The sequence below is a fragment of the Colletotrichum aenigma genome (genome assembly GCF_013390185.1).
Source record: "Colletotrichum aenigma strain Cg56 chromosome Unknown KSG_Cg56_contig09, whole genome shotgun sequence".
NCBI lineage: Eukaryota > Fungi > Ascomycota > Sordariomycetes > Glomerellales > Glomerellaceae > Colletotrichum > Colletotrichum aenigma.
Genome location: NW_023500915.1, coordinates 3,742,378 through 3,763,926, shown reverse-complemented (window position 1 = coordinate 3,763,926; position 21,549 = coordinate 3,742,378). Strand labels below are relative to the sequence as shown.

The window sequence follows — 21,549 nt, the reverse complement described above, 5'->3', positions numbered from 1 at the left end:
TCGATTCAGACGGACCACCCATGGCGAAAGTGTTTCCCGCCAATGATTGTCAAGGGAAACATGTCCAACCGACCTGCAGCGTTTCTGAGTCGTTGCCCTCGTGAGATGCACTCTCTCTCTAACCCCGCGACGTGTTAGAGTTCATCGGCTTGCGTGCTAAGACTGCCGATCTGCCACAAACTTGACATCACGCATTCCCGCTTCCCGACACACGCACCCTTCTGGTCAACTCTGTCTGACACAGCAGATTTTCTCCTCTCGAGGTCCTGACTGCCAAATTAGAGTTTCTGCACCTCGTGTTCACGCGGCTGAAACAGCATGGTCATCAACTCAGTACCGACCCTATTTCGCACCAGTCAAATTCTGTTTATCCAATTTCAACGTCGTATCATCCCATGTTTCTCCGTCCCTCGTGGTTCATGACTTCCAATGTTACACAAAATCTTTACAGATCTTAACTCGATTGTGCTGTAATGGGACGATTCTTCGGCTTTGCCCTTTTCCCACTAGACGAGGTGGCACGGCAAAAAACGTCCGTCCACTCGTGGGACTGTCTCGGTGGCAATGACTTCACCGGTACGTGTCCCATCAACATGGAATCGATACCTGTACATTAATATGGAAAACGGCACACAGCTGTTGGATGCCACCAACAGACACAGAACAAAAGATGGGCAAAGTGCGAATAAATGGGGCATCCCGACGGGATCAAACTTGCAAACCACTATTCCCGAGTTAATGCGACGCACGCGTCGTCTCTTCCTTTAATGCGAGGGAATCCACCGTAAAAATTGGGTCACTGACAGACTCCTTTTCTTCTTCTTTCTCTTTTGATACTCCAAAAATTCTGCCCATTCTGCAGCAAACTCGCAGAAACCTGGAGATTACGGCACTTCGAAAATAGCGTCGGAAATCGAAGAAGCCGCCGAAGAAGAATTAAGGGGTCTAGACCTCTGGACTGCTTGTGGAGCAAAATTGAAATGGGACCACGATGCCACACGTGCCCCATGGGTAGCTGGCGACTTGTGTCCGATCCAGCTAGACCGGCCCGTTTCTCAATCTCTTAGCATCGCGGTTCCGTAGAGGACCCCCTGTTCAAGATCTCTATGCAGACTAGCTTTGCTAGAGGTCATGCACGTTCTAACTTGCGCAATCAACTGCCTGGCCTATTCCTCGGTCACCGCTCATGTCCGGAGAAAAGAAAGCCGTTGGCATTAGTCTAGAAGAAGTAAAGAAAGCGCAGTCCAGCTCGGTCACTTCTCACATTCGCGGCGTAGTTTGGTGTTGGCAAGAAGGGATGAAATGCCGCTTTGTTGGGGGACTTGGCGATGCGGAGGACCGAAAAAAGAGCCGCAGGTCGTCGTCAGTTGTCCACCGCAAAAAGGCTTGAATTGTGGTTCAGGTGGGCAGCAACTTGGCGATCTCAACATCAACAAACGAGAACGAGAAATCATCGAGCAGGGGTCTCTTGGTCGTCGAGCTGCCCACAGACGTTGACCGCCGCGTCCCGCGCGCGGAAGGGCATGGCTTCGGAATGAACCCGACAGACGAGGAGACTCCGTTGCAGGGTTCTCCCCCCCCTTTACAACTTCAGAGTGCCACTATCGACAAACCTGATTCGCGGAATCAATGGGTATTCTATTTCTTTCCGTACTATGCGTATACTCGTTCAGTCGCCAAAGTTCCCATACCAGATCTCGTCGTCCGGCCGCACTCCTTTCTCGACGCCAGGTAGACCGCACAACCCCTTTTCCTCCTCGCTCACTTTCCAGTCCCTCGCCGTTTCTACTCTAGCCGCAATCACCATCATCATGCCCGACTCAGCATGCCATGCATTATGACAGTGGAATGCCCACATGCCTGGGTTGTCCAGGACGACTCTAATGACAGCCCATCCGTATCCCTGGACGGTGACTGTGTCTCTTCTCAACGGGTTTGCCAGAACTCCAGAGGCGGTCAGCTCTTCCTCCAGCTCGGTGATATTCTCGGGGGGATATCCCGTGGGTGATTGCTTCAGCACGAAGAACTTGTGCCCATGAAGGTGGAACGGGTGAGCGCCGTCGTCGAAATTGCTGATGACTATGTCCACAGTCTCGATCCCGGTTGTCTGGTACACGAACTCCTTCTCCAGATCGAAAGCGACTTCGTTCACTCCCGTCACCTGAGGTAGGGCAGTTTCATTATCTGCCTGCGCCGTCTCCATGATGCGGTACAGCGTTGGCGATGTGACGTTCCCATGCCACGTCGATTTGTTGAAGAAGCCACGAGACAAACGCCAGGCGCCGATTTCGAAGTTGGCACGGAGGTACATGGACGCCGTCGTCGCTGGTGCTGCTATGGCTTCAACGGGTTGGAGGGTGCTGGTATCCATGTCGCGGCAATCGACATCATGCGCTTCACCCCAACCTTTTGTTTGTGGCTCTTGGGCAATGGTGGCATCTTTCGACGTCTTGCTGTAGCTAATGATGCCTCTGACCTCAGGATCGAGCCACTGATTCTCCTTGGCGAAGCAGTGTGTGACCATTCTGGCACGCATCCAGAAAGAGTCTGCAGTTGTCACGTTGGTGTCGATGATAACGCTGTAGCGCTGTGCAGGGAGGATGTTCAAACGATGAAATGATGCCGATTCAACTTGGGTGCCGTCGACCTCGGTAACGTGGAATGGGTGCTCGTCAATCTCAACTTGGAACTCTGCAAATGCGCCAGTGTTGATGAAACGGAGGCGGTGCTTTTGACCTGGAGTCAGGTCGAATGAGGCCAAGGATTTCAGCTGAGAAACTTTGTTCTCGCAATGCCAACCGTCAAAGTCAGCGCAGTTACGGTAGTTCTGCCCGTTGATGAGACCGCTGGACGGCACAGGCTCATCGTTCTCTTGGTCCGGTTGGAGATAGTCCATGAGCAGCTCGGCCGAGGTATTGTGGTAATGATCCTGGATCATGACCACGCGGTCACTCGCGTACGCGTCTGCTTCCTTCTTCTCATTCCGAGAGTGCACGACCATCGGACCAACCAATCCATCCGACGACTGGGCGCTGTGGTGCGCATGATACCAATAGGTCCCCGACTGTCCGTTGACGCTAAACTGGTAGGTGAAGGTTGCGTTGGGGGCGATTGGGCATTGTGTGACGCCGACAGTGCCATCCATGGAGTTTGTGCCATTTTGGAACATGCCGTGGAAGTGAATGGCAGTGGCGTTGGCTGCCTCATTATGGACATGAACGATTATGGTGTCTCCCTCGTTGCACTCGACAAGCGGTCCAGGGAATTGATTGTTGATCAGAATCATTGGTCGGAAGATGCCATCAGGGTTGAAGATTGCGTCTTGAATAGTCCAGTGATATTCTCTGACGCTCTTTGCTGATGCGTAGTCCCATGATGAGCTGAGAGCATACTCTGATAAGTCTCTAAGACGTGGGGTTGGAGGAATCTGTTCATCGATGGTGTGTGTTGGTGTCGCTGCGTCAAGATGGGGAGCACCTGGCAAAAGGCGGTCGAAGACGAAGAAGACCAAAAAGAAAACAAAGACGCCGAAAAGACTTGCTGCGGCGGATACTGTGGTCTTCCACGACGAGCCTTTCCGATATCGTCTGCGGTCTCCTATGTCGTTGTCGCCCTCATCGTGGGTGAGGAAAGGCGACTTCTCCGTGCCATCTTCTCTGGTTGAGCTTGAAGGCGAGACATCTCGGCGGTAGCCATCGTCGCTCTCCGAAGACAAGGAGCTTGGACTCGACGGCCTATCTTGCCCACTCTGTCGCTCAACGTCCATGGCGTGCATCACATCCCATCGTCGCGGGCGTCGTCAAAATGGGGTTGTAGGGAAGACGTTAGAAGTAGCCGAAGGACGCCACATGCTGACTTGCCTTCAGAGGAAGGTAGCAGCAGATGGCAGCTGAGAGGCGAATCGCATGCATGTTACCCTGTGCGGGTGAATCGGCATCTTAGCGCCAACACGTGCCCAAAACAGAAGTGACTGATGGCCCGATCCTGGCGGGACCTTGATGAAGGCACCTATTATTGGACGCTGACAGAGACAAAGAGGGGCAGCGATTCCGCAAGCGCATATTGGGGTAAATACAAAATACTTAGCAGCGACCACCGCGTCTTGGGTGCAGAAACAGACAAGGTGCAGAAACAGACAAGAAGACATCTTACGCGCTGTGTGTGGTCCGGCCGTTGGAAAAGAGAGGGATTGCGTCTCGCAATAATATTGTAGTCATGAAAGGGCATTTCAAGTGATAGTATATGTAACGTCTGCGCTTGGGAAATTCAATCGCCCAGTCGCACGAGATCTCAAAACAGACCAACCGTCATGGAGGATCTTGATACTCCCATCCATCTTCGAATTGTTTCCTTCATGTTACCATTCGGCGTCGCATGAGCTTGTGTGCGGAAGATGGCTCCGACCCAAGGCATGGATGTCCGGCCAGCTGTGGCGGCGTCGTGCGCCGAGCCTATCCACCTTTACGGCCCCGATCGACCCTCTAAAATGGAGCCACAGAGACGACCTAACGCACATGCCGCCCAGCAAAGGCAAAACGTTCTTTCCATGCAACAAGAAAATTTCCCGACGCGAGACCTCTGACCACTCTTCTGGGTGGAAGCAAACAATACTCTGCAAGGCTACGCCTTGGGTCTGGAAACAACTCCGTTCTTTCGCCCACTGTCTCGTTGTCCCCGCAACCTACCTCAGGTCAATCACGCATTAAATTCAACGCTCGCATCGTGCCGCTCATCTCGGGGCAAGCAAGCCCGAATTCCAGTACAATGTCGCTCGGCGCGCCGATTCCGAGTATTACCAAGAAGGCAATCGTCGAAGCCCAAAACGTTCCGAGCTATCAACCGACATCGATGGTCGCTCAAGCACTGCAGGGCATTCTTCGCTTCGGCCGCAGCTTGATTGCAGAATGGATCGTCTATGCCTTGGTCTACCACTCGATTGGCGCAATCGTCACGTTCTTTCTCTTTGTGCCTGTCGACTTGATAGGTGCACTGGTTTCCAATAATTATGAGCACGGACGTTTCCTCCGCTTCCACGTTTTTTTCTTCTCCTTTCCTACTGGCAACTACACATGGGAAGCATTCCCACTCGGCACCTGGATTCTTCTTGCAGGATTATGGACACTTACAGTGCGCCCTTCGTTGGCTCTTGCTGGATGGGTTGTCAACAAGCGTCTTCCAGCCTACACCCTGCCTGCGGAAAAGTACCCTCCAATTCGGTGGAGCTTTGAGTACTTATGTTGCGTCGCTAATCATCATCATGTCTTTATCCCGGACCCAGAGTTCTACGCTCGCAAAGCCATGCGTCTCATCAACTCTCGAGTCTCGTCGGACTCTTATCAACTTGGTACCATATCACCAGACGAGCATGACGAACTACGAACCTTTTCACACATCTACAACACCGTCATGACGCAGTACTTGTCAAAAAGTTTGCCCATCCCCACGGTGAATACAGGGGAAGGAGTGCACTCCCTATGTGCAGACAGGATTCTGAGCCAAATAGAGGGAGAAATGCCTTCCTCAGGATCACTGAGGATGCAAATAAGATGGGAGACTCGTTTTTTATGGAAGATGTATGTTTTTGTTCAGGGCTACTGATGTTCAGGGTGCTGGGGGAAATTAATGCATTGATTTGGCCGTATGCTGAGGATGGGACCTCCTGCGTGGAGGAGTGGTACGAGAAGTACGCGATTCCGAAAGATGCGGATCGCCGATAATTACGTGAGGTCTCAGAGAGAATCGGAGTATTCAAAAGGGAAGTTGGAGGACATTGGGCATGCATCATGCACAATCGTTGCCAGAGCCATTCGTTATTCAAGAGAATCAAGATGGAAAAAAAGGTACGAAAGGAAGTGCAAAACCCTACCACCGTGTATGACATTTGCGTTGGCTTCGAACTACAAAGTGAGTACTGAATCGCGAATCCAATTACCTCCCCTTCGTTCCCATGGAAGCAGCGGCAGAGGCTGGTGTCAGTCTTGAACTTCCACAAGGGGACGGGTAGGTAGGATGGTGTCGAATTGCACTGATCAGAATGCTTGAAGGGCAAAGCTTACCAGGTAGGAAGGTACGAGCTATCTAGGAAAGTCCCCAACGAGACGGACACGGTCCTGCCTTCCCTGAGCTACCAGAATTGTCATAGACTTGGCAAGTCCTTGCCCAAAGGAAGGAAACTGCGACGTAAGATAGAGTAGCTTTCTGGGAAGGATCCAGACGCATGGAGGCAGGTACGGCAGGCCCAGCTGGGCAGCAATAAATCTCTCGCCACGACGGCAGATGTCAACCTGCTCCTTTTCTCCTCACGCATCCTAGACTCAATAGTCACCACCATGCCTTCGGTCACCTTTCCAACAATCACTCGCGCAGCCACCGGCATGGCGGCTCTCCTACTTTCTGGTTCCGTGATCGCCTTTCCTATTACCGGGGTTTGGAAGTTGATCGCGCTTTGGTATGACCCATCCATTGACTGGCTCGCTTTCTGGACCGAACTTCATCGTACGATCGTCTTGGTCATCTTGTGTGTCGTTCTGGTTCAGGAAGCGACGACGTTGATGATGCGTATATATCTTAACGATCTCGGCCAACCGGCACACGGTTACGAAGAAGGGCAGGTCATCAGAGGGATCACCGGTTTGGCCGTCCACCCATTTGTAAATGGACTTCGGGCAGCCGCCGGCTGGTTGAGCATTCGCAAGACCAACCTCTGAGTTTGATCGATGAAGCATACCTCTTGGGGTCTGTGGAGTGACGACAGCCATCCCTGAAGTAACGGTACACTTGTGGTACTCGCGCAGACAAACCAGACATTGGAAGGGATGTCGTCAAATTCCAGTAAGTCGTTTCCGCCCCCAAAAAACTAACAAAATCAAAAAAAAAAAAAAAAAAAAAAAAAAAAAAAAAAAAAAAAAAGGGTGGAGGGCGGGTAGAGAAAAAAAGAAAAAGAAAAAAAGACCAAAAGGGTCCAAAAACCATCGCCAGATGAACGCGGTAAGTGAAAGTCGAACTCCGTACATTTCAATGAACTGACGACTCTGCAGGTCTTCAGGTTTCCGAACCATCGTCGAACCCAGAACCATCGTCGAACTCAAGACCATCATCGAGGCCCAAACCCCACTGGCAAATTGATGTGGTGAGTGGAATGTCGGACTCCTTGCACTTCGATGCTGACTGACATGGATTGCGCAGATCTTCGAGACCCAAGGCCATCGTCGAGACCAGAGTTGTCGAACATGACATCCATCTGCCCGGCCGTCTTTCGTATTCGAAGCCTTCCCTGGCGTATCTACTGGACGTCTCCAAGTCTGTATCCGTCGCACAACACGTTTCTCGGCTGGGTTTGTCAACGGCCCAGATCGAACGCAACTATTGGCCATTGTGGACGACTCGAGGCCCTCGCACCAGCAACTGGCTTGCACGACGTGCTGACAAGTGCGAATTCAGGTCAGACTACTCTCTGCATCGTACATCTCTCGCTAACAAACGCAAAGTTACACTTTCGACACATCAGCAACGCCCATCTATGATACCTGACTTGACTGGCAAACAACAGCAACATGGTAAAATCCATGTTCCAACCACGAGGGATGTGAACTTACTGACTAATTCGTAGTACTGCAACTCTTCTGTCGTCTCTCTGCCGTTATGCCAATCCTCCGACCTTCTATCAATCGAGGTGCACTTTCTCAAACACGACGCACAACTGGAGCAGTGGAGTTTGCACGCGATTTGTCTCATTCAAGACCGACTTGCGGGAGCGTGACGTTTCGGCACAACTCTCCGTCCCCGGCAAAACAATCACGGCAAATCCAACGACTATGCAGCACACGGGTCGAGAAATATTATATGGGGACTTTGACCTACGTCACAAGTCAGGGGAAGCAGTGCGGAGAAGGGGCGTTCCTGGGTGACCTAACCATTATACTATGCTTGGAAATGTGAGTTGGGTGGTACATTGCTTAGTCGCAGGTTGCAGTAAAGCGAAAAATTGGACATTGAGATCTATGGGAAGATGTTCATGAATGAAGTTGAAGCAACCTCCATCGAAGTCACGAAGTACACAGGAAATGTAGCCGGCCGGCGGTGTCGTCAAATTGGACCAAATTAGCCCATCAAAGTCCAAAAGCGAAATGCGTCTAACACACCACGTGGGTGGGCGTCGATATCAATTGGCCCAGCCTCAACACAAAGAACGCGAAGACTGCGCATCCAGCGAGCGAATGAGAAACAAGACAATTCCGCATGTCGAATCCTTCTGTACATGCTGCACAGGTACCTCATCTACTGCACAGTCGTTTCCCCACCGCTCGCGCCCCGCCCCGCCAACTCCGAGCGACGCTACCCCCGAACGGCAGCTGAAGGACTTGGCCCCCTGCGCCTGGACCTGGATGGCAGCATGTCACTCTTCAAGGACGGTGGCTCATTGTTGGGAGGCACACCTGCCGGATTCCCGAGAGCGGCAGTGTCCGCCGTCCGACCAACATTGATTTAATATCTAGCGTCGCAGCCCGTGATTCTTTCTCGATCTTCGACATGTCGCTCGCTCGCCACGCGCTGCTCTCAAGCCTCTCGCTCGTTTGAAGGCTTCCATCTCCTCCAATCCTGACATTCTTCGCGATCGATCCCAAAGATGCGTTGCACCTCCGTTTCGGCCGTGCTCTTCGCGGCTGGTGCCTCTGCCGCCGCTGTCAAGGCAAAGGCCGCATCCAGCACTGTCGGTTGGGAGACGGCCTACACCGCGACCGGCACTGCTGCGGTCTACGCCGCGGCCGCGACAGCCAAGACGAGCAGCCCGACCAGCAAGGTCAAGGGCAAGGCCTTTGATCGCTTTGTCGTAATCTGGAACGAGAACACCGACTATGAGAAGGCCGCTGGTGATCGTGAGTCTCTGTTATTCTCGGATACCTAATGTCACATTTCTAACATGTTGCAGCCAACTTGGCGTGGCTCGCCTCCAAGGGCATCCTCCTGGAGAACAACTTCGCCGTCACGCACCCCTCGGAGCCAAACTACTTCGCCTCCGTCTGCGGCGACTACCTCGGCATGCAAAACGACGACTTCAACCGCGCCGACCGCAACGTCTCGACGGTTTTCGACCTGCTCGACACCAAGGGCATCTCCTGGGCGTCGTACCAGGAGGACATGCCCTTCTCCGGCTTCGAGGGCATGGCCTGGGTGAACCGCCAGAACGGCGCCAACGACTACGTCCGCAAGCACAACCCGCCCATCTTCTTCGACAGCGTCACCCGCTCCGAGCAGCGCCTTTCGCAGATCAAGAACATCTCCATGACCAACCCCGCCGCCTCCATGTTCCACCGCGACCTCAAGGACAACAAGCTGCCGCAGTGGATGTTCATCACGCCCAACATGACCTCCGACGGCCACGACACCTCCGTCACCGTCGCCGGCAAGTGGACGCGCAACTTCCTCGAGCCGCTGCTCAACGACAAGAACTTCATGAGCAACACCCTCGTCCTCGTCACCTTCGACGAGAACGAGACGTACACGCACCAGAACCGCATCATGGGCATCCTGCTCGGCGACGCGGTGCCCGCGGACAAGGTCGGCTCCAAGGACGCCAACTTCTACAACCACTACTCGGAGCTCGCGACCGTGCAGGCCAACTGGGACCTGCCCACGCTCGGCCGCTGGGACGTCGGCGCCAACGTGTTCCAGGTCGTCGCCGACAAGACCAAGAGCGTCATCCGCCAGTGGAGCGACGCGTCCGCAACGCCCGACCGCTTCTACAACCAGTCCTACGCCGGCTTCTTCAACACCAAGGCGCCGAAGCGCTACCCCAAGCCCAACCTGGCCCTGGACAAGAACGCTGCTGGTCGCAAGATCCTCGACATCGTGAAGAAGACGTGGGAGAAGAGCTGCGCACCTACGTACTACGAGGACACCATCCACGTGCCCGATGGCCTCAACCCTCCCGCCGGATACGCGGCCTAATAGCATAATGTCTTTTTGGCTTTGGTCATTGTAAATATCGTAGTCGTCAATAATGCATAGACAGTAAACTTTCTGGTCGCAAACACCACCGCGTCCCCCTCAGTTGACATGCGAACCGTGACGGGCAAACATGCAAGCTCGCTGCAAGTGACCTCAGTGATCGGCCCCATCCCGGCCGCGCACAACAAAACAGCCAGCCAATCAGCCGCTCGCACGAGTCGTTTCCTCCGAGGGTTGCAGACTGAAATGTCGTGTGATGTCGTCGACCTGCCCCACGAGGGAAGGCACTTCATGCCCGGCGAAGAGAACAGGGGATCAATCCAAGTGGAGAGCTGAGGTGATCTTCCCCTCCCTGCCCCCCCGTCCATGCATCATCCCAGTCGCCAGATTACCCTGTCAGGAAGGTGGGAAATCAGAAATGCTTGATTGGACGAGTGACAGGGGGTCTTTCCCCCCGAAGCCCACCCACGTGGGTGGTTCTTGGCATCGCCGCTGGGCGAAAGCTTGGCCCATTTGCTTTCCCATGAATCCATGAATGTGTTTCCTTCTCCGCAGAAACAATTGTTGTAGAGGAACTAGCGATTTTCTGTCGATCCACCGCAAAGAAACTTTGCTTCGCCTCGCGGCATCGCATGTCCGGATTGCCGATGTCGGTCGGGTCTGCCGTTTCCTCCCCGATCGCTCACCGAGGAGCCACTAGGAGGGCTAAATTTAGGGTGAAAGAGATACCTACGGCGTTGGTAGTCGTTTAGTGGTGAGTGGTAGGCAATTACCTGGTGCAGAACGGTGAAGACGGCGGACCTGTGTCTTCGGCGTCTCCATCCGATCGCCAAGCTTCAGTCCCTCTTTCCAAATCATCCATTGCTAAGACCCGTCCTCCCGCGTTCTTTGACAGCTCCTTGGAATTCTGGGCATTTGGACGACTTCCACCGTGCTCGTCCACCCTCCGTCGTCTTCGTCGGAACACTACGACAACCATGTCCCATGGTCCTTGAATAAGGCCACTGCTCATCCATCACCTTCCCGCCCTTGAATCCCCAAACCAAAGTCTCAAACCTCGCAACCCACAAAATGGCGTCCCAAAACCTCGCCCGCTTCCTTTCAGACTTCACCCTCGGCTTCTCAGACGGCCTCACCGTCCCCTTCGCCCTGACAGCCGGCCTCAGCTCCCTCGGCCGCAGCGAGACGGTCATCTACGCCGGACTCGCGGAGCTGTGCGCGGGATGCATCAGCATGGGCATCGGCGGGTACCTGGCCGCCCGCGACGCCTCGCGCGAAACGCTACGGCCGAGTCCTTCGCTGGAGGAGGAGGAGGAACAAGGCATGCTGCTCGCGGAGCGTCGTAGCGAGGAAGATGTCGCCGAGAATGAGGAGAAGAGCGGCCCGAGGAGGGTGGAGGAGGCTGAGGAGGGTGTGCGGAGATATCTCCAACCTCTCAACCTACCGGACTCAACCATCGCGACGGTGCTTGAGGCGATCAACTCACAACCAGAAGGCTCAAGATGGGCATCCAAGAGGATACGAAGTTCGCAACCATCTCTCGCCAGCGACACACCTGCCACCGAACAAAATTCTTCGCTGGCATCGCCTGTGTTCTCGGGCATGTCCATCTCGCTGGGCTACCTGTGCGGCGGCCTCATGCCTCTGCTGCCCTACTTCATCGCGCCGAGCGTGGGACAGGGTCTGAGGTGGAGCATCGCCATCTGCCTCGTCGCGTTGTTGGCCTTTGGCGCGGGCAAGAGTTGGGCTTTGGGGACGAGAGACGGGTCGTGGAGGCGGTGTCTATGGGAGGGTGTGCAGATGGCCTTTTTTGGTTCCTGCGCGGCTGGGGCGGCTGTTTTATGCGTGATGTTGGTGAATGAGCGAGTTAGTTAAGGGTTCGGTTCGTATGAGTCTTAAAATACCATGTCTTCTTCCATAACGCCATAACGTGCGGCGTCTTGTGATTACTTATTATTCATCAGTAGGCAAACCCCCACGCACTCATCGTGATTAGATGTCGTCGGCGCCTCGACTCAGGATCGATTGATGAGTAATGAAATCACCTTGAAGGACGTTTGTTTTTTCCACATCTCGCCCGTCGAAGAATTACTTGAGCTATTTCAGAATGCAGGTTGAGCGTTGGAATCGCGCTAGGTGTGGATTAGGTCTGGTCTTGGCGATTAGTGAACACAGTTTCCCGCCTCGGGTCACGAGTGATCAGTAAACTGTCTAGCATCATTAAGCGGGTCCAACGCGAGAAGACATGACATCTTACAAATCAGTCAAAACAAGACGATGCAGCAGTGTGCAAGAGAAGAATTGAGAGGGAGGGCGAAGTTCATCTTGGCTCTTGAGTGCATGACTGGCGATTATTTCGTTCGAATGTTGTAAGTTTGAGTACAACGTTTGAAGTGACTTGCAGCCACAGGCTCTGTGAAGAGGTGGATGGGTTACCAGGAGTGCTTAGCGCAGAGCTTGTAGACTACAGTCTATGCCACAACCCAAGACTTTGTGTATCATTGTGCGCGGTTTCGTCACTGATGCACATGTCACCACTACCCAAGGATTAAGCCAATTTCATTCAGCTACATTATGGACATCGTGATAGGTAATTCATGCTGTCTTTGGGTCTTCTTATCCAAGAGAGGAAGTCTTGGTGCTTCCAATGTTCATCAGTCCGCGTTTGACACGACGTTGACACATGGCATACTCACACATGGGCAGCTTTCCGGCACCACAACAAGCCCGAAGTCCTCTCGTCTTCTTCATGAGTAACACCGGGCATTTCAGTCGAGAGCCAAATCAACTTGGACATGATCACAGCAGCGAATCCGCGGAGTTCAGCCCATGCACGCCAGGTCTTTGGTCTCAGATGTGTTCCCGTTGATTAATGATCACTGCCTCTCCCGCCCAGCTGTCCGCGCCTTGAATCAAACTCCGCCTAGACCCGCTCCGAAACAGTATTGATGCCATTACGCCGGATTATCAATCCTCTCCACCACCATCTTCGGCGCCGAGAGAAGTGCGCCATGTCGTTCTGTGTAGCGGAAGACGTCTGGTGTAAGTGTGGAAGCTTTCATGATGGTGCCTTCATTTACAAATACCAAGGCATTCATACCAACTTCAAGACGTATATAAGATTCTCAACTTGACATCATTTCAGACGAAAGACACTTCCATCATCACATCAAAGTTCATCTCAACCTCAGCCTCACACTCTAGAAGCATCCCAGCCAACAAACATACAATACCCACTACCCGCCATGTCCGCCAACCAAACCTACCTCATCACCGGCGCCAACCGCGGCATCGGCAAGGGCTTCGTCACCGCCCTCCTCGCCCGTCCCTCCACCACCGTCATCGCCGGCGTCCGCGATCCCTCCTCTTCCTCATCCAAAGCCCTCGCCTCCCTCCCCAAGGGCGCCTCCTCCGCCCTGATCCTCGTCAAGATCGATTCCTCCGTCGACACCGACCCCGCCGCCGCCGTCGCCACCCTCCAGGACGAGCACGCCATCACCGCCATCGACACCGTCATCGCCAACGCCGGCATCTCCCACACCTCCGGCCCCGTGCGCGAGACCGCTTCCGCGCCCGCGCTGGACCACTTCCACGTGAACTCCATCGCCCCCCTCCTCCTCTTCGCCGCCACCGCCCCGCTGCTGCGCAAGAGCGCCAACCCGGTCTTCGTGGCCATCTCCTCGGCCATTGGGAGCGTCGGCATGCAAGAGACCCTGGCGAAGCTGTTCCCGCCCGGCGTGGGGCTGAGCCCGTACGGCGCGAGCAAGGCGACGCTGAACTGGCTGGTGAAGCGGCTGAGCGTGGAGGAGGAGTGGGTGACGGCGTTTGTCTTCCATCCGGGCTTGGTGGAGACGGATATGTCGGCGGCGCTGGCGGAGAAGAATGGGGTTGCGGATGCGAAGAGTTTGGGGGCGATTACGGTCGAGACGAGCGTGAGCGGGATGGTGAAGGTGATCGATGGGGCGACGAAGGAGGTTAGTGGGAAGTTTAAGAATTATGATGGGACTGATTTGCCGTGGTAGAGGGGGCTTTGGGTATCTATATTGAAGTCGGGGAAGGACTTGGTAGGTGGAGGATGTGGTTGATGAAGTACAACAGCACTAAGATGTAGACATGAGAAAGGGTTTAGTACGTTCGAGTGTGTACCCAGTGGATCCTCATTGCGCAATCCAAGTGTCGAGCTTCGTGCCCATTCTTATTTCATTATGAAAGCTGAATTATGTACATGAAACATCCAGCTCGTTTATATCCAACTTTCGCAGCTACGCTACGCTTAGTGGTGAGCCGCTTAAAAGGTTCGCCTGGTCTTGTTCTTGCCAGAGTAAAACTCCTCGGTCCACGTCTTCAGCTGCTCAATTTCAGAAGTGATGACAGCCTTCATGTCGGCATTGACGTCCCCGTTCCTCATAAGCAGATCGTTGCAGTGGCGGGAGCCGGGGATGAGATGGACCGGCGCGCCGGGGCGGGACTGAAGCGGGCCGCCGGGACGGAGCTCGCTGGACACGGAGGCGGAGCGCCAGGGATCATATTCACTGCGATAGGTTAGTCGAATTCGTCCCGGTTGAGTCAGGACATCAAGGGCCCGGCTTACCCGTTCGACCAAACCAGACGAGTGGTGTTGGTGTAGAACCAGCCGTCCGTCGCCTTATTCAGGTCGGCGGCGGTCTTGCCGCGGTTCGAGGCGTAGGTGAAGTCGCCTTGCGGGGGGAAGAAGAGGTCGCACTGGCGCTGGTAGTATTCGGGGGTTACGTAGCGGGAGACGATGGAGGGTCGGTCCTCAGGGGCACCACTGGGATTGGGTCAGTAACGAAGGACATTTTGGAGCAGAGGTAGTTCTGAATACTCACGTCTGCCAGAAGAAGAAGGGCTCGTTGCAGGTCATCCAGTACCAGGTGCGGCCGAAGGCGTTGTCGGCCGACCAGTCGGTGTAGATGGGGCTGGTGGCGTTGTACGAGTCGAAACAGGCGACGTTCATGGGGTCCGACCACTCTTCGACGCCGTATGATGCGCAAGCTGTAATTCGGTCAGGCAGGTTCGCTGACAGAGGCTTGTGATGCACTTACTGCCTGGGAGATACTCAGAGCTCCACCACTTGGCGTAGTTGTCAAGTGCCTTGGTGAGGCCAACGCCGTCCGCGCTGGGTGCTGAGAAGTTGCCGGTGGCGCCCTCGACCGCATCGCACATGGCGTAGAAGGTGGAGTAGCCAGAGTACAGCTGGATTGACTGCCAGTACCCGAGAGGGCCGACGAGAGCACTGTGGGATATCAGCTTTGTGCCTTCTGTCGAGGATGCAAGGGCCTTCGTACCTCGCGAAGTCGTCCTTGTGGGCGAGATCTTGGAGGCCAAACTTCTCCTTGAGCGAGTAGATCTCGTCCTCGGTTCCGGAGGTCAGGACGGTGTCGATGTGGTCGACCATGAGGTTGAAGTCACGGCTGCAGTTCTGGGGCATGCCGTTCTGGATCGGGAGGAAGTAGCTCCAGTAATCGTATGTCGCTTCGACGGGCCCGCTGCTGGCGTGGTAGGCCCAGATGGTCCCAGGGGCGTACTTGGAGATGGCAGCAGCGAGGATGCCGGAGTACGATCCGCCGGTGTAGATCCAAGGCTAGAGCCGCATGTCAATAGGTAATCACTTCGGACCAGACGATTGACTCACAGCCTGGGGAGCATTGCTGCTGTGGTTGGTGTCGAAGGGCAGGTCGACGGTGCGGGCCAGGTTGGTGAGGTCGAAGACGGCGTTTGTCATGGTGTGCTGCTGGAGGTTCTTGGTGTCTTGGAGGGTGTACGGTAGAGAAGTGCCCCAATTACGGTCTGCTCTGTGTCAGTCTGGTCCATCTCGAAGTATCTGTTGATGACTGGGGAGGCTTACGCTCGACCATCACGACGGCACCGCCAACAGCCTTGGCAATGCTGCCCGTGAGTGCGCGGTCAGTCAGGTATCCACTGTAAGCCTCAGCAGCAACTTCGCCGGGTGTGAAGACGATGATCTTCATATTGTCAGCTAGTGCGCGTCTTCACACTCATGGGCAGCTCTTACCGGCGAGCCGGGGCCCTTCCAGTAGGTGCTGTTGACCCAGTACCGCTGCTGGAAGGTTCCCAATTCAGGAGCATCATGGTCGATGAGCTGCTCAAAGTACAGAGCGTCACGCTTGGCGAGTCCGCCCTCGTCGTCCTCGGCCCTGAAGGGCGGCTGGATGGGCTGGAAGGCGAAATGGGCCTGAGCCGCCGTGAGGCAGCCCAACAAGGCGAGGGAGACCTTCATGGTGACAGAGACACTACTACGGTGGCCAAGAACGAACGAGTACACACCACGGCACGCCTACTTTGCGACTCGATCAACACAAGGGACGAGGCACCGCGGGAACGACAGCGGGGGAGCTGCTTTCTTTTAAGAGTCGCGCAGCATCTGGGCAAGCAGCAGACCCATCCATCATCCCGGCGAAATGAGTCCCGATATGCAAGAACCATGCATCCAGTCGCCTAACATCGCAGCGCACGCGTCCCGTATTGCGACCCTCGGCAGGAACAAGCTTTCCAAGCTCTCTGGGCCCCGTTGGCGGGAAGAGGGGACGACCAGCCCGATGCGATCCCGGCCGCCCATCGCGCACGCACGGATTGTCGTGATTGTAACGTTGAGGACATGAGGCCGGGGGTTGGCCTCGGCCGGGTATGGAGACGGGGGTGGTTCCTGATAGGCATTTGGGAATGGATGGATGGCAACGTTGGAGATTGGATTTGGCGTGGGATTTTGCGTGGGCCGATAGGTTAGCTCGAAGCGGAAGGTGAGCATTCGACGCTGCGGTGTGGCCCCAGGTCGGGTGGACACGCGCCGGCAGTCCGGCAGGGACTTCTGTCTCCGGTCTGTGGTCCGACCTGCGCCAACGGGAAGGTGGTTCGGATCGGCCATGTTGCTGGGAGCTTTAGTGAGAGTGTGAGGGAGTTTGGGTTGGAACTTTTGTTCTGGACTGGGAGCCCAAAGGAGTTGGTTGAAAGAGCTGAGGCGCAACAGCACGTTTGAATAACGTAATGTTCAATGTGGTCGAGGGGAGAATTTTGATTGCGGGATACGATATTGATGATATGTGAGTCCATGAGGTGGGCTTATCTGAGGCTTCTGGTCGTCTTTTAGATACGATCTACGAGTCGTATGCTGTCCGAAAGAGTCTTCAGAATGGCCTCCAAGTTTTCAGTCAATGGCCGCCCCAAGATAAGTTGAGAAAAGCAAGAGGTGGCCTTGTACCAGCTTGAAGAACATGACTTTGAATACACTTGTGTTCGAGAGAGAACCATGAAAAATAGGGACCATCATGGGAAACGCGCTGAAGGGCTTCAGTGTATTAGGCTCTTGTTCCTTGGTCATACATACTTGACTCTTTACTCGCTATGACGTTTATTTCCGGCGCCCGTCTTCTGAACGCGGGGAATGCCCGAACAGTGATACGTCTAGAGAGCAGCAGCCAACCACCAGAAGAAACCTTCAAAGTGAAGCAAAACTTCTAGATGAACAGAGAGCTCAACTGAGGCTCAATATGCGTATTTCTCATCTTTACCTGACTTGGGCTTCGAAGTTGAATAGAGTGTCGGGAGGCCAAACTCTATAGATTCTTAGGCCTGTGCGCTGAAAAGTCCAGTGAAGGCACCCCGGAACCGCCAAATTGACCAATCACGATGCCCAAAACGTAAGCAGTCACCCGGCAGCCTGACAATTGAGGCCGAAAGGGAACCGTCACGGCAGCTCCACAATCCAATCCAAAGCTCCGACGACAATTCAAGACCGATTGACCAACGACGACCGAACCATTCGCCCATCACAAAACCCCCAATTGCCGTCACAATGGCCGGAGACTTCGAACCCAGGGGTCCGTTCCTCCGCCGTCATGCTACACACTGCGCAAACATGCTGACCCTTCTCTGCAGAGACGCCCCGCGAGGAGATGCGGGACGCCAAACTCCCCCTCGCCTACCGCGACAGCTGCGCCCACCTCCTCATCCCCCTCAACCGCTGCCGCACCGATACCTTCTACCTGCCGTGGAAGTGCAATGTTCGTTTACCCCCGAGATGCCGTCGTCGTTCCCGGCGCTGCCCGAACCCGGCCTCGAGAGGCCACCCGACGGACCGAACCCTCTGCTAACCCATGATTCCCCACGGCTAGGACGAGCGCCACAGCTACGAGAAGTGCCAGTACGTCGAGTTCAAGAAGCGTGTCGCCAAGATGAACGAGCTCCGCGCGGAGAAGGGTACGAGAAGCAACTGAGGGGTCCGACAAAGACAGCCCGGGGCGGCCGCGTCTGTGTATATAACCTGTGACATTGAAGGGCCATGGCAAAAGGGTCGAAAATGGGGACTTGGACTTGCCACGAGGGTCATAGAACGAGGCCGAATTCACGTTATTGCGACTGACAACTGCGTTTTATTTCGACCTGGGCAGACTGCGACGACGAAGGACCTGACATGGGCGCTACGATCGGGCATTGCAGACGGAGGTGGAAACGACTAGAGTTTGGCCCCTGGTGGCATCACTGGGCAAACGTTGGAACACATCGTGGGTTAAGTGTGGGCGACAGAGGCGAGGTCCTTGATCCGCTCTGTTCCGTTGAAATCCGGGAAAAGGCATCCAGGAAAGTCATCATGTCACCGTTCCGCATCCAGTTAAGCACTGGCCCAAGACTAGCGACAAGACATTATATTTCATTAACGTTAAGTTGACAATGCTGAGTAGGTTTTATGGTACAGCCAATATGACAATGCTTCTCCTCAATTATGCACCTTTGTACGATGCAAGTAGCCCAGCAACCGCTTCTTCAGCACAACGCCCACCACATTCGCTGTTTCAGGTTCAAGAATGACCAGGTAGCTCAGACCGAGCTTCCCAAACATCTCAAGGACATGCTCCATCGGCGCCTCTGCACTCACTGTCAACGGTGTCCGGTCGACTAAGTCCACCATGATCCCCGACCGCAAATCAATCTCCTCGGCCTCCCCGCGGACTTGGAGAACAGCCTCCAACTCCGCCTGAGGCAAATACCCGAACAGCAGACCCGCCTCATTCACCAGCACAAGACCGGCATCCATCAGGCCCCTCGCCAGCAGCTTCTGCAACTTGTCGGCCAGCACGTCTTGACACACGCGGTACTCTCTGCCCGTGCGCAGAGTGATCTCGTCCATCGTCTCAGGGGAAGGGATCAGCTCTCGCGCGGTTGCTTCCCGGTGCTTGACGACCTCGTGCGCCTGCTCGGCCTCGAGGAACGGGTGTCCCAACAAGTGCTGCGACAGCTCGTACACCGACTCGGCAGAGATGGCGTCCGCAACCCACTTGGCGGTGAGGATGGCGCACATCGAGGCCGGGATGAACGTCACCTCGCCCGTCAGCTCGAACATGATGACGGCCAAACTCACCGTCATCCTGCACACGCCGGCGAGGAACGCCGCAGCACCGACCATGGCGAATATGCCCGGCGATATACCCCCGACGAATTGCCCGACCAACCGCCCAAACAGCGCGCCGGCATTCAGCGCCGGAATGATGATTCCAGACGGCACTTTGCACCCGGAAGTGATGGTCGTCAACGCCAGCTTGGCCAGCGTCCCGCTCGCGAGCGAGAGTATGTACCCTGTCCTGTCTGACCTCTGCTCCTGCTTGCACACCCACTTGCCCTCCGGGTCTTCGCAGTTGACCAGCAGTTTCGAGAGAGCGACGTCGCCGGTGTCCCGGGTGAGAGCGTTTGGGAACTGCAGCAGTGCGGTAATCAGCACGACGCCGCAGAGCTCCAGCACGGGGTGGTTCTTCACGATGTCGCATCTCCGGAAAGTCTTGGACCAGAAGTAGTTTGATCGACCAAACACTCCGCCGAAAACGCCGCCACACACGCCCAGGAAGACGAAGACGAGATAGTGCACGGGTTCGTGGTCGACGCCAAAGTTCGTCTCGAACAGCACCAGCTTCCCGCCGCCCGTCGGGTTCAGCGCCTTGAGCGCGATGGCCGCGACCAGCGAACACAGAAACGCCCTCCACATCACACGACGAGGGAAGTACGTGCTGATTTCCTAGTCGTCCGGGTCAGCCAGGCCAATACTACATCAACAACACAAACAGCAGCATATCAAATATACCTCGTAACTGAACAGCACACCACCAATCGGCGCGCCGAACGCCACAGACATGCCCGCCGAGCACGCCACGCTCAGCATCTCGCGCAGCTTGCGCGGGCTGTCCCGGTACTTGGGGAACCAGTTGGCCACGAGCCACCCGACGCACGTCGAGATGTGCACGAACGGGCCCTCCTTGCCCAGGCACATGCCCGTCGACACCGCGAAGGTCGCCCCGACGGCCTTGACGAGCAGCACCCGCAGGCTGAGGAAACGCGGGATCGCGAAGCCCGAGATGATGCTCTTGATCTCGGGGATCCCGCTGCCCGCGGCCATGTACATCGTCTTCGTGCTGCCCTCTCCGTCCTCTGCGGCCGCTGTTGGGAGGGACGCTTTCGTTGTCATCGTCACGTTGCCCGCGATGGCGCCGAAGAGCAGCGCAACGAGGACGTAGACGGCGTACGCGGCGAGAGACACGCCCTCGCCACTACTACCGGCGACCCAGGGCCTCCACGCCTCGCACACCCCTGATCTGGGCGGGCTTCTACAGCACCTCCCGCGGTCGAGGAACACGTTGCCGCGGCAGTACCCCTCCTTCCAGTCGGCCGTCGTCGCCATGGACACGTCGACGACGTACGCCACCAGGGCGGTCAGCACCCCGATCAGTGCCGCGGCGATCCAGCCCTCAGCTCGGTCGATGCAGCGGCGGAGGCGGCCCCGGAGGCCCGGCAGGCGATCGAGGCGGCGCGCGCGAGAGGAGGACTCGGTGAGGCCGCGCAGCCAGTCGATTGTCGCATAGTTGCTGTACGGCAGGCGGTCGTCTTGGGAAGGGGATTGTCCCAGGGCGTAGTCTGCCTTGGAGATGAGGGACAGCGTCGAAGGCGAGGAGGGCGGCGGCGGTGGCCGGGTGGAGATTCTGCTTTGGGATGTTGTCGAGAGGAGGGGGCTTGATTCGTCGGGCTCCGGGTCGTCGGAGGCCATAGCTAGAGGGTTCATGGTTGCGATTGCATTTGTTGAAGGGATGGTTTATCACACTCTCTGGCCAAGAGTCTTGGCACGCATCTTTTTAGGAACGAGGTTCGAACATGGTCAATATAAAGGACGATGTCCTCGGAAGCAGGATTCAAGAGCCCCACGCACTACGAAGAGAAAGCACACTCGCCTCCCGCTGGCCCCGAATTGATTCCAGATTAGCGACCCGCGGAGACATGATACACGGAATGACGCGCGTGGGTGTGGTGTCGGGGCCAGGTTAAGGGAGGGCGGGAGGACCAAGATTAAAGTATCGGTCGGATCTCGTGGGCCACTCGGTCTGAGGACCGGCCGTTGGGCGATTGTGCAAAATAGAGCTCGGGCCGTCACCGCATGCCTCCGAGGTTTACTGGTGGTGTGCTCTAGAAGTGGCGGTATCATGCGCTTTTTTTCTTAATGGTGTCCCGAGCCGTCTGGTGGTCCGGCGCCGCGACTGATCCCCCCCAAGCGTGGTAAGCGTAGCGGTCAGCAGAGGCACTCTCCCT

At 55.6% G+C, this 21,549-nt stretch overlaps 8 protein-coding genes across 8 annotated transcripts; 5 read left to right on the top strand and 3 right to left on the bottom strand.

Moving 5' to 3' along the window:
• Positions 1 to 1,669: 1,669 nt before the first annotated feature.
• Laccase-10 (Laccase) lies at positions 1,670 to 3,766 on the bottom strand (the record flags this gene model as incomplete). The annotated part of the gene is made up of 1 exon (XM_037328937.1): positions 1,670 to 3,766. One exon carries the CDS (start codon positions 3,764 to 3,766, stop codon positions 1,670 to 1,672), a length of 2,097 nt encoding a protein of 698 aa, XP_037173158.1.
• Positions 3,767 to 4,848: 1,082 nt separating this feature from the next.
• On the top strand, positions 4,849 to 5,598 carry CGCA056_v013693 (uncharacterized protein; the record flags this gene model as incomplete). The annotated part of the gene is made up of 1 exon (XM_037328936.1): positions 4,849 to 5,598. One exon carries the CDS (start codon positions 4,849 to 4,851, stop codon positions 5,596 to 5,598), a length of 750 nt encoding a protein of 249 aa, XP_037173154.1.
• Positions 5,599 to 8,626: 3,028 nt separating this feature from the next.
• Positions 8,627 to 9,948, top strand: phoA-0 (Acid phosphatase; the record flags this gene model as incomplete). The annotated part of the gene is made up of 2 exons (XM_037328935.1): positions 8,627 to 8,876; positions 8,930 to 9,948. 2 exons carry the CDS (start codon positions 8,627 to 8,629, stop codon positions 9,946 to 9,948), a joined length of 1,269 nt encoding a protein of 422 aa, XP_037173153.1.
• Positions 9,949 to 11,019: 1,071 nt separating this feature from the next.
• On the top strand, positions 11,020 to 11,823 carry cccA-0 (Vacuolar iron transporter cccA; the record flags this gene model as incomplete). The annotated part of the gene is made up of 1 exon (XM_037328934.1): positions 11,020 to 11,823. One exon carries the CDS (start codon positions 11,020 to 11,022, stop codon positions 11,821 to 11,823), a length of 804 nt encoding a protein of 267 aa, XP_037173156.1.
• A 1,370-nt stretch (positions 11,824 to 13,193) lies between these two features.
• Positions 13,194 to 13,970, top strand: Nor1-1 (Norsolorinic acid ketoreductase nor1; the record flags this gene model as incomplete). Its single annotated transcript, XM_037328933.1, has 1 exon — positions 13,194 to 13,970. One exon carries the CDS (start codon positions 13,194 to 13,196, stop codon positions 13,968 to 13,970), a length of 777 nt encoding a protein of 258 aa, XP_037173155.1.
• A 266-nt stretch (positions 13,971 to 14,236) lies between these two features.
• Positions 14,237 to 16,207, bottom strand: CGCA056_v013689 (putative extracellular serine carboxypeptidase; the record flags this gene model as incomplete). Its single annotated transcript, XM_037328932.1, has 8 exons — positions 14,237 to 14,480; positions 14,540 to 14,737; positions 14,796 to 14,961; positions 15,012 to 15,202; positions 15,255 to 15,550; positions 15,602 to 15,756; positions 15,815 to 15,932; positions 15,983 to 16,207. 8 exons carry the CDS (start codon positions 16,205 to 16,207, stop codon positions 14,237 to 14,239), a joined length of 1,593 nt encoding a protein of 530 aa, XP_037172572.1.
• A 1,572-nt stretch (positions 16,208 to 17,779) lies between these two features.
• On the top strand, positions 17,780 to 18,200 carry CGCA056_v013688 (NADH dehydrogenase [ubiquinone] 1 beta subcomplex subunit 7; the record flags this gene model as incomplete). The annotated part of the gene is made up of 3 exons (XM_037328931.1): positions 17,780 to 17,804; positions 17,863 to 17,987; positions 18,099 to 18,200. The coding sequence occupies 3 exons, from the start codon at positions 17,780 to 17,782 to the stop codon at positions 18,198 to 18,200; spliced, it is 252 nt and encodes an 83-aa protein (XP_037172573.1).
• A 500-nt stretch (positions 18,201 to 18,700) lies between these two features.
• CLCN5 (H(+)/Cl(-) exchange transporter 5) lies at positions 18,701 to 21,028 on the bottom strand (the record flags this gene model as incomplete). Its single annotated transcript, XM_037328930.1, has 2 exons — positions 18,701 to 19,990; positions 20,057 to 21,028. The coding sequence occupies 2 exons, from the start codon at positions 21,026 to 21,028 to the stop codon at positions 18,701 to 18,703; spliced, it is 2,262 nt and encodes a 753-aa protein (XP_037172576.1).
• Positions 21,029 to 21,549: the final 521 nt, after the last annotated feature.